The sequence below is a fragment of the Solanum verrucosum genome, unplaced genomic scaffold, assembly GCF_900185275.1.
Source record: "Solanum verrucosum unplaced genomic scaffold, falcon-dt-bn FXZP01000183.1, whole genome shotgun sequence".
Classification (NCBI taxonomy): Eukaryota; Viridiplantae; Streptophyta; class Magnoliopsida; order Solanales; family Solanaceae; genus Solanum; species Solanum verrucosum.
This window is the reverse complement of record NW_026020430.1, coordinates 3,903,882-3,913,703: the sequence shown is the minus strand read 5'-3', so window position 1 is coordinate 3,913,703 and position 9,822 is coordinate 3,903,882. Positions and strand designations below refer to the sequence as shown.

General features: G+C 37.5%; 2 protein-coding genes and 1 long non-coding RNA gene across 4 annotated transcripts; 1 reads left to right on the top strand and 2 right to left on the bottom strand.

The window, feature by feature from the left end:
• The first annotated feature begins 82 nt into the window (after positions 1 to 82).
• Positions 83 to 738, top strand: LOC125807623 (uncharacterized). The gene is made up of 2 exons (XR_007441669.1): positions 83 to 251; positions 461 to 738. It is a non-coding gene; the product is annotated as an uncharacterized LOC125807623 (long non-coding RNA).
• A 498-nt stretch (positions 739 to 1,236) lies between these two features.
• LOC125807770 (pyruvate decarboxylase 2) lies at positions 1,237 to 4,282 on the bottom strand. The gene is made up of 6 exons (XM_049487509.1): positions 3,812 to 4,282; positions 3,264 to 3,427; positions 1,970 to 2,620; positions 1,774 to 1,891; positions 1,518 to 1,706; positions 1,237 to 1,421 (listed from the first exon to the last, which is right to left on the bottom strand). Exons 1-6 carry the CDS (start codon positions 4,280 to 4,282, stop codon positions 1,251 to 1,253), a joined length of 1,764 nt encoding a protein of 587 aa, XP_049343466.1. The 3' UTR covers positions 1,237 to 1,250.
• A 1,020-nt stretch (positions 4,283 to 5,302) lies between these two features.
• On the bottom strand, positions 5,303 to 8,839 carry LOC125807603 (ran-binding protein 1 homolog a-like). 2 transcript variants are annotated; one of them, XM_049487341.1, is made up of 5 exons: positions 8,617 to 8,839; positions 8,368 to 8,519; positions 8,125 to 8,250; positions 5,699 to 5,856; positions 5,303 to 5,668 (listed from the first exon to the last, which is right to left on the bottom strand). In XM_049487341.1, the coding sequence occupies exons 1-5, from the start codon at positions 8,769 to 8,771 to the stop codon at positions 5,624 to 5,626; spliced, it is 636 nt and encodes a 211-aa protein (XP_049343298.1). In that variant the 5' UTR covers positions 8,772 to 8,839; the 3' UTR covers positions 5,303 to 5,623. The 2 variants fall into 2 exon arrangements, with proteins under 2 accessions (XP_049343298.1, XP_049343297.1); XM_049487340.1 differs by having other exon boundaries at positions 5,303 to 5,856; positions 8,617 to 8,818.
• Positions 8,840 to 9,822: the final 983 nt, after the last annotated feature.

Here is a 9,822-nt window from a genome sequence, read left to right as displayed (position 1 = left end):
AAACTTCAAAAATTAAACATAAGGCATATATTATGGTTACTTGGTGCAAATCCTACAGAGACTGGGCCCATTTCTCGGATTATTTCCCCAAAGCCCATTAGTCATATCCACTCTTAGGGTTTCCTTTTATATTCCACCAGTCCTCACTACCGTTTTCATCGTGCAGATTCTCTTCTTCATCGGTAAGTTCACTCCGGCCAGGAAGTAAATAGACTCCCCTCCGTCGTAGCTGATTCACCATGAGAGCCAAGGTACGTAGACGTCTTCGTCTCGTTTTTTCCCTTTTTAGATTGTAGTTTAATACAGACGGATCTAGAATTTTAAGTCGATTGATACAGAATAATACTCCTATCACTACCGATTTGTGAATCATGCTCCATTGATGAAGCTTTACATGTGCTACTTTTTTTATTGCGATTAATATGTGTTGGTGCTCACTGGGCATTTTTTTTCATTTCAGTGGAAGAAGAAGCGTATGAGGAGATTGAAGAGGAAGCGCCGAAAGATGAGGCAGAGATCTAAGTAGAATTGTACTTTGCAGTTCTTAGCTTTTGACATATCTCCGTCGCTCTAGGTTATTGCGTTTTTGTCTTATTTTCAGTGTTTGCAGTTAAATTTCAGTAGTTACATTGTGCTAATGGCACCTAAACCTAATGTGTTTCTGTTTCTGAGGTGTATTGAAACTCTGGGAGCCATTTTTGGCTCAAGTTTATGATATTTACTCCTTAATTACTGATTCATCTCGATCTGTTTTTTCTTTTACCAAATGGTGTATTGGCCTGCTAATATTGTGAAGATGTGACAATGTCCCAAACGGAGTGAATTACGACTGTTTGTCAGTAATGCATTGTTCTTGGTCATACTTTCTTATCCAGTTCATTTTGAGCAATGAGTCTTTTCTCATATGGTAGTCTGCTAGTTATCTAGCTATATACATATCAGAGAGGTTTAACAGTTTGAAATGCTAAATTTTTGCCTTCATTAACTAGTGAATCGTTTAGGCAGTGAGAATTAGAAGCTGACTCCTAACATTGAACCTTTAATTTCCAAAACCGTCTGATATTGAAGGGGAATTGTTAAATCAGCTGGGTGAAACTGTAATAGATGGAGCCAGGTAATAGTCCAAAAATCCATTTTATTAAATGGTAATTAATTCTGATTACTGAGTTTAAACAAAGAATTCTAATACGGCTCTGGTGTTATTGAAGAAGTAGTAAGACGTGCTGGAAAAAAAAACTAATCTAGCAGACTCATTGAGGGTTTGGTGGACGTCCATTGGCAGAACAGACTCTAGATCCCCATTCAAGTAACTCTTTGCTAGTATCATCCCTGTGAACAATAACTTCAATGAAACATAAACAATGTTTCTTCTCTCCAGTTGCAGTTGCAATTGCTTCAATCAGCTCCTCTTCCGTCCTTACCTGCAATCCAGTCATAAAACAATTTGAAAACAGCCCTGTTTTTCGTTGAAGTATGGATGAGCATTTCTGTGTAGAGTAAATAAAAGTAACACTTACCTTCTGGGTCCAGCAATTGCCTTCACCATTGTGAAGTGCATCTACCAAACCAGTGTAGTTCCAGTTCTTGATCACATTATAAGGCCCATCATGGATTTCAACCTCAATGGTGTAACCGCCATTATTAATCAAGAAAATGATAGTCTTTTGGTCATGACGAATCATTGTTGACACGTCTTGTGCAGTAACCTGTTATCCATAATTTAGTTCTCCACTCGAATAATAGTGTCTGGTATGACGAAAGTCATTTTGTTACCTGAAAACTTCCATCACCGATGAAAGATATGACACGTTTTTTGGGTACAGATTGTGCATAGCCCAAGGTAGCACCAACAGACCAACCAATGGAGCCATATTGCATCTGGAATTGATACCTGCAACACGAACTTTTTTCGTCTAATGACTCAAAATAAAATGGATACCAGGCTGTTAAGCTTTTATTAGTCACATACCCACATCCTTCTGGTAACTTAAGCTTCTGGCAATTGAACCAAGAATCCCCTGTCTCAGCAATCACAGCTGTATCAGCTGAAAGCATCTTCTGTACATGTTGGAACAGAACATTGACTCTTAGAGGTTCGTTAGGCTCCGGCTTTGGAGGAGTTCCTTCAGGAACAAAGATCCGACGATAGTTATCATAAGCAGTTTCGTTTTTCTTTACTTTCTTTGCTAGTTCAGATAGGAAATCTTTCATTAGGACACAACCAAATGCTGGTCCATTTCCAATTACAACTCTATCAGGCTGCACGATTAATGCCTTTTCTCTCTTGATCAAAAGCGAGTACCCAACAGAGCTATAGTCATTAAAAACCGGACCAGCAAACAAGTAAGCATCAGCTGATTCAACAATTTCCGCACAATAGGATGTGCCTACCGCACCCCAGTAAGTGCCAATGAAGTGAGGGTGTTTTTCTGCCACTAGCCCTTTTGCTGATGGCATCATTGCCATGGCATAACCAGAAGAATCAGCAAGTTCAGCAAAAGCATCACAAGCTTTAGCTACTCTTAGCTTTGGCCCTCCAATCATGACTGGTTTTACTGCCTTGCTTAGAAAGGCCACTGCTGCATCCACTGCAGCTTCCAACCCCTTCTTGCTACTTAGCCTGTATCAATAAGTTATAATTGTAAGTTGAAAGAACATTTCACATACAACAGTGGCGAATCCAAGATTTAAGGTCAGCAAGTTCTTCTCTTTATATATGTGCTAATTTCTTTTCACACACGCATATTTAGGCGAACCCACTGCATTTGGTCTTGATCCGCCATCAGGGGCGGAGCCAGGTAGGTAGGGTTGAGGGGTTCATCCGAACCTCCGTCGACGGGAAAATTACCGTCTTTATACATAATAATAATTAAAATTATTTTGGCTTCTTCGTGTGTTTACTTCATTATATTTTGAACCCCTAGTAAAAATCATGGCTCTGCCATTGTCAGTAAGTATATTCTGCTCTTTATATATGTGCCAGTTTCTTTTCACATACACATATGTAGTCAAACTCATGTGTCAAGTCTTGATCCGCCATTGTAAGTTCTAAAGGTAAGTTAAAAAATAGCTCTCATGTAACGACGACGGATCCAGAATTATGAGTCAATGAGTTCTGCTCTTTATATATGTGCCATTTTTTCACACATATATACTCTGAGCTAGACACGATGGATATGTGAACTCACTACGTCTAGTGTATTTCCGCCACTGTCATGCAAGTTCTTTATAAATGTAAGAATAATTGATAATGTAGCACATACCTAGGTGATAGAAAAAATGGAATAGGATCCCTGCTGAAAGTTGGATGAGGGGTGGCTGGCAAATTGCAACTGATACTAATATATACTGGCTTTCTTTCTATTAGAGCAGTAGAAATTGCTCTATCAATTTGTTCAAGTGCATCCTCCAAGTTATTTATCACAGCCTAACACAACCAGACATAGAAACATACAATTAGTTGGATATGTAGGGAACTTTTTGCATTGTATTAATGGGGGAAAGAAACAGGAGTAGAATTTTTCTTTGGATATAAGCACCATCTTCTATTTCGTGTTTGACATGGTTCGGTGTATAAGGGTCAAAGTACTTACTTTTCTGTGTAAATTTGGACATAGAATCTTCAAGTTCTTAGAAATAAAGTTTGTTTATCTAAAGAACTACATAAAAAGTAGTACTCTCTCTCTCTCTGTTCACTTTTACTTGTCTAGGATTCCAAAAATAAATTTTCACTTTTACTTGTCAATCTTAACATAGTACATAGTAACCTGTAAACTTCAAATTCTGAATCCAAAACTAGAACTTAACTTACCTGATAACATGTAACAGTCTGAAAACACCTAAGTTCTTGGCTGAAATCAGGCAATCCAATAGTATGATGCAGAATTCTATTAGTTCCATAGTCATTAGTATTAGGACCTCCAACAATGCAGATAATAGGGAGGTTCTCACTATAAGCACCAGCAATTGCATTAATCACACTAAGACCACCCACAGTGAACGTGACAACACACGCACCAACACCCCGAGACCTCGCGTACCCGTCAGCAGCATATCCAGCATTAAGCTCATTGCAACAACCAACATTCTTCAGCCTTGGCTCAGCAATTAGGTGATCAAGAAGTGTGAGGTTGAAATCACCAGGCACTGAGAAAACATCCTCAACGCCAATTTCAACTAACCTTCGGGCTAAATGGCGCCCTAAGGTTGCGTCAGGGCTCGCAATAACGGAAGAAGAATGTGAGTTTTGGATACAGGAAGTGGTGCCATTTGCATTGTCCATATTTTGTTTTTGAGGAAATTGATACAGGGAAAATGAAAGACATAAGGAAAAAATATATATGTGTGTAAAAATAAAAGAAGTCAATTTGTTAAGATTCGAAAAGATAGGGAAAATTGAGTGAAGAACAAGATAGTGGTTTCTTGGAGAGGTGGTCAGTTTTTTTTGCTTCAAATATTTCAAGGTACCCAATACAGGACGAATGTCTTGGCTTAATGATCGGGGTTACTATATAATTGTTGTACAATTTTATTTTTAAGTATAACATTTTTAGTGGGTAAATAACGTAAGAGGAAGAGGTTCAACTTCAAATATATAATCATATTAGAATTTTATAGTTAGGTCATAAACAGTAAATATCCTTCATCGATCTGTCTAGTACGTAGAACTCAAGCCTAGGAGTTATATTTAAAATGCTAATGTAGCTTTCTAGACGAACCATGAACAGTTTAACTACTGATATTCTTAAAAGGCGTAACAAGTCATAAAGAAAATAAATTGTATAAAACCAATAACTATATGCAGCTCATTAACATTGCCTGTAATCAAAGAATGGCTACACAGAAAGGTTATGTATTCGGTAATTACTACATATCTTGTTTTCTTTTTACGTAAATCAAAAGAGGAAGCTTCATTATCCGCTCGAGCTGTTTCATTGAGGATTCCACATACGAGGTCAGTAGCTTATGACCAAGTGAGCCCACGCAGTTTGAGACAACTCCACTCTTATACGTACATTGAAAGTAAGCCAAATATCCAGAGAACTCTTTAAATCAAAGTTCCAAGAGGCCCAAAATAGACAGCAGTCTGATCACAGTGCAGTACTGTGAACAGCATCTTGTGTCTATATATCATACAAACCGAGTGATTTCCTTCGCGATACTCAACTGACGAGACCAAAAGAGAGCCTGTTTCTCTTACCATGCCATTTTTTAAAATTTTAAAAATAATCAGCAAACCTACCAGTGGATTCAACTTCCCCAAATAAGTAATGAATTGAATTATATGGAACCAAGGACACAGAGAAAGAACAGCCTCAAAAAGAGGACTTACATAAACAACGTACAGTTGGGTATATAATACCAAGACTTACAATAGACCAACACAATACCTCAATCAAAGAACAAGACCCAACCTTGACGTGAGTTTCCCCAAGATGTTGAAACACCTCAGAGATGGACAAACAAATAACAACCTCCCCCAACCCCAGACGACCCCGCCCCAAAGCAACACCTAGAAGTAAACACCCCTTGCACTTGACCAGACTATACCCAAATTTGGTTGGCAAAAATGGAGGTGCTACAAACCTCACCAACTACATTTGGCGTACATGACATACATCTCTCAGGCTGAAGCAGCCTCTTCCTTTTTCTCTGCATTATCTGAAGGCTTCTCTTCTTTGACGTCATCTTCCTTAACTTTCTCTTCAGTTTTTTCCTCGCTCTTCTCTTCTGGTTTCTTATCTTCGACACTCAACTTCTCAAGTAGGCCAGCAGCATTAGATGCATCCACATTTTCCTCTTTCTTCGTTTGTGATTCAGTAACCTCTTGGAAAGTCTCCATGAAGGTCTTGCAATCTAAGAATAAAAACATTACACTAAGACATCATTTTTGCTGAGGAGAAAAAAAAATAAAAAACAGGCAGCAAAATAAAAGAATCGGGGACATGATCATACATACTATTAAACTACAACATCCTCACAATCACTTCCAGGGCCCCTCTCAAGTCTCATCCAGTGTTTGACTTATCCCCAATCATGGGAAATTTTCTAATCCCTTGAAAGTGTAATTAACTCCAATATGTTGAGTAAAAACTGCAATGAAGATCCAGTTCAGGAGTCCATACCCGGCTAGGTTCATTCCACGCCTTATAATCCAATAGTCCTAGTTGATAATTTATAAAGCACCAGTCCTCAAGTCCCTAAAGAGCAATCACTCTCAAGTAGGTAACCAAGCATGCAGTATTAACCATGATTCCTTGTACCAGTACCTAGGATTCTGGAGAGAAGTCCAAGATCAATTCACTCTCAACACTACACGGACCTCAATCAAGAGGATATGACCTAAAGGTTCTCAACAACTTAATAATAAAAGATCAATCACTTAGGTCATTGGCAGTTCCTGTTTGGAGAATCATAAATGGGGGCATTTTTAATGGGTTTCTGTAGACTGAGGTTGTGGTTTTGCCTTCTAACGGTGCATCTGATTTGCAGTCTAATGTTTTAGATTCAAAACCTGTGAGGCCTGCAATGACATTATTTCTGGAATTTGGTAATTTCGGAACTATAGCAGAAGGCAGAAACATGGAGTCTACCTTACATACAGTTGTCCCATCACTCCCCTCTCAGCTAATCCCAACCTCGCCTAAATCTTAGTAAGGTATAATATTGGTACTACTCGTATGATAGTATTACCAATTTAATATAATGAGAATAAAAACACAACCAAAATAATTGATAGGTATAAGATAATATGTATGTTGCCACTAAACAAAAATAATATACATGTTATTCCCTTGCAGAGAGAAGTCACCTATCAGTTTAAGGTTTGGTTTGCTTTTCCCTCGTCAGCAAAGTCGTGGATTTACTATATAGGAGGGCCTAAGGCATGGAAGAGATCAGACTGGCGACAACCTAAGTCACAGGTGAGATGATCTTTATTCATAGCGCACAATGTTGAGCAGTAAAATTTGTACATCTATAATCTTGAGCCTGCACTTAAGTCTAGAATTGGAAAAGAATTTAGGGACTCATCAATTCCCTAGTTTCTGCAATCAACCTTAATAAGGATTTTACTCTTCCAAGTTCTATTCATGCTTCAACCACTGTTTCAATTTTCAAAAGGCAAGGATGTACTACGTAGGGTATCTTAACTTCCTTGATCACTCTTTCTTGCTATTACCTTATATATATATTCAAGGAATACACACCATTAAAGCCATAACTAACATCTCATGTTGAGAATAGGTACCTCGGATATGAAATAACCTCTATTAAACTTCAACATCTGAAACATCAAGCCATTGGTTCTAATATAGACAACTTATATAGACTTGAAGAGGAGCAGAGCTTGCAAAATTCTATTTCCCTGTCCATCTAAGTACACTTCTACCCCCTCCCCCACACACCCCAACTCAAAATCTATCGAAACATTTGGTTATCTAAATTACACCAACAAACTACCCAAAACATAATTTGGTGGTACTATAATCTTGCCTTGATCCATCACCTAATCCAAACAACAATCATAGCCTCATAAGCCAAAACTACTGGAACACCTTTGCATCCCAATTACGCTCAAGTAGATGAATTGCAGAATTTTACACCTCAGACCTGAAGATCTAATCTTATGATTGTCACTACATTCAATCTTCCAGAGTGGAGTAAATGGTAGTTTCAACTAGACTAATAGTTTATGAACAATCAAAACGAAATAAACCATATGCACACAACAGAAGTGTATGTTAGTGTAGGTTTTCCAATCATAGAGACAAGCTTGAGTTGGTGACTAACAAGAAGAAAATGAGAAACTACAAAGCATACCTAAAGTACAGTAATTAACTGGTGAGCTTCTATACTCAATTGATCTGAATACTTCAGAAATCTACAACTACAATACGTGCACCCATTACAGCATTCAGTGGGAATGAAATATTCTCCAAACAAAAATCTAATGTTATAACCATAGGCATAAAAGGAGCCATTATAATGACTAGCAATTATGGGGCAAAGGCAATCACGACAAAAGGAAATTGCAGATTTTAGCTAATTGAAAGCTTCATCTATCAAACAAGACCCTAGAATCTAGTAAAAATTAACCGAACCAGCAGATTCAGAAATTCTTACTCTCTAACGATGCAAATCTAATACAGAAAAATTCATCCTTCAATTCACCATCAGCAAAATCTGCGGCATGCCACACACAGGACTTCTCGTTTCCAGCATGTTCCTGAACTGTCATCGTCGGAATAACTGCATAGCACCGAATCAGAGTCCAAATCTCAGATCCCGAATCAAATGAAACACATAATTGAATAAAATAAACTTTAATCATGCAAATAAAGGTCACAAATCGAACTATAAACAAACCTAGATGATTGGCACAGATCTTAAGAGTCTTAGATTGACGCATAACAAGACGAACTTTTCCAGTTTCCTTATGCTTTAAAAGCTTAACAGTACCAGCACCTCTCTCTTTCCACTGATTTCCCTCTTTGTCGAATCGATAAAGCTTCGCTTTCCTGATACGATAAATTCACAAGTATTAAAGTTATTCATCATTCCTAGAAATCGAAGCAGATCGAAAAAATAAACACAATTATCAGAGAAATCAATTACAAATCGAGGATAGCATCTTCGTTCTCTTCGCCAGTTGTTACTGCAACTTCCTCGAGCCTGACAATCGGCGCAACGTGAGCTCCGGTATCTTCGTCATCGGCTCCAGCGGCTTCTTCCTCTTCTCTGTGCTCGTGTTTAGGCTCGGCGCTAGACATTGTTAACCGTACGGTTGCTGTGTTTCTTATAACAGAGGTTTTATTTATTTTTTTGTAGAAAGAGAAAAGATAGTGAGACGTCTGAAGAGGGAAGAAAGGTTTATATAAGAGTTATGGGAAGAATGCGTGATGCTTACGCACATGATTTTTTATTTTATTTTTTTACCTTTTTTATCATTCAGCCCTTATTTAGTACCAGTAGTAATAAAATTCTCAATTTATCATCTTAATTTATAATAAATTACCTATAGGTCAAGAGACTTAAGGGGGGTTTAACCTTTAGATTTTTATTATTAATTTATTACGCTTTTAAAATTAAAATTTCAAAAATATTGAAAACAGTTGACTATATGTTACCTCATACTAATTTATGAGGATAAAAATAGAATCGAGATTTTGATTTGTCCAACTTTACATCTTATAGAATAAGCCAAACAAACAAATACAGAAAATAATAAAATACCTGGGTCTCAATTCAAGGAAAAAAAGGAAAATATAACCCGACATGTTTAGTTTCAATCGTGAATTTCACTTATGAAGATGCATCCAATAATATTATTGTACCATAGCCCATAGGACACGAAATTGAGTGCACACATATCGAAGTAATAATTTTATAAAAATATAACATTGTTCTACATGAAGAGAAAAGAGAAAAGCAGTTGCAGAATTGAAACTGAAGTCTAGCTTTAATCAAAAAGGAAGGAACTGAAAGCCACATAACTAATCACTACTATATAGGAGAAGTTGTCAAAAAAAGAAAAAAGCTACATCATTCTCTTCAACTGTCATCTTCAGCCATTGCCTCTTTAACATTAAGAGTAAAGTTGTATTCCTTGTCACAACCCAGATAAGAATCGCACATGAAATAGAGTGTGTAGTACCTTGTTCCAGCTTCAGCAGGGGCAGCAAAATCCAGCTTGACCTTAGATTTCCTTTGGAGGGTTATAACTCTCTTAATGGCCAGTAATTGGTTGCTCATTGTATCCCCGACAACAAGCCACCATCCTTCCTCTTTTGTTCCGGGATATCTAGGTTCTTCTACGCTCAA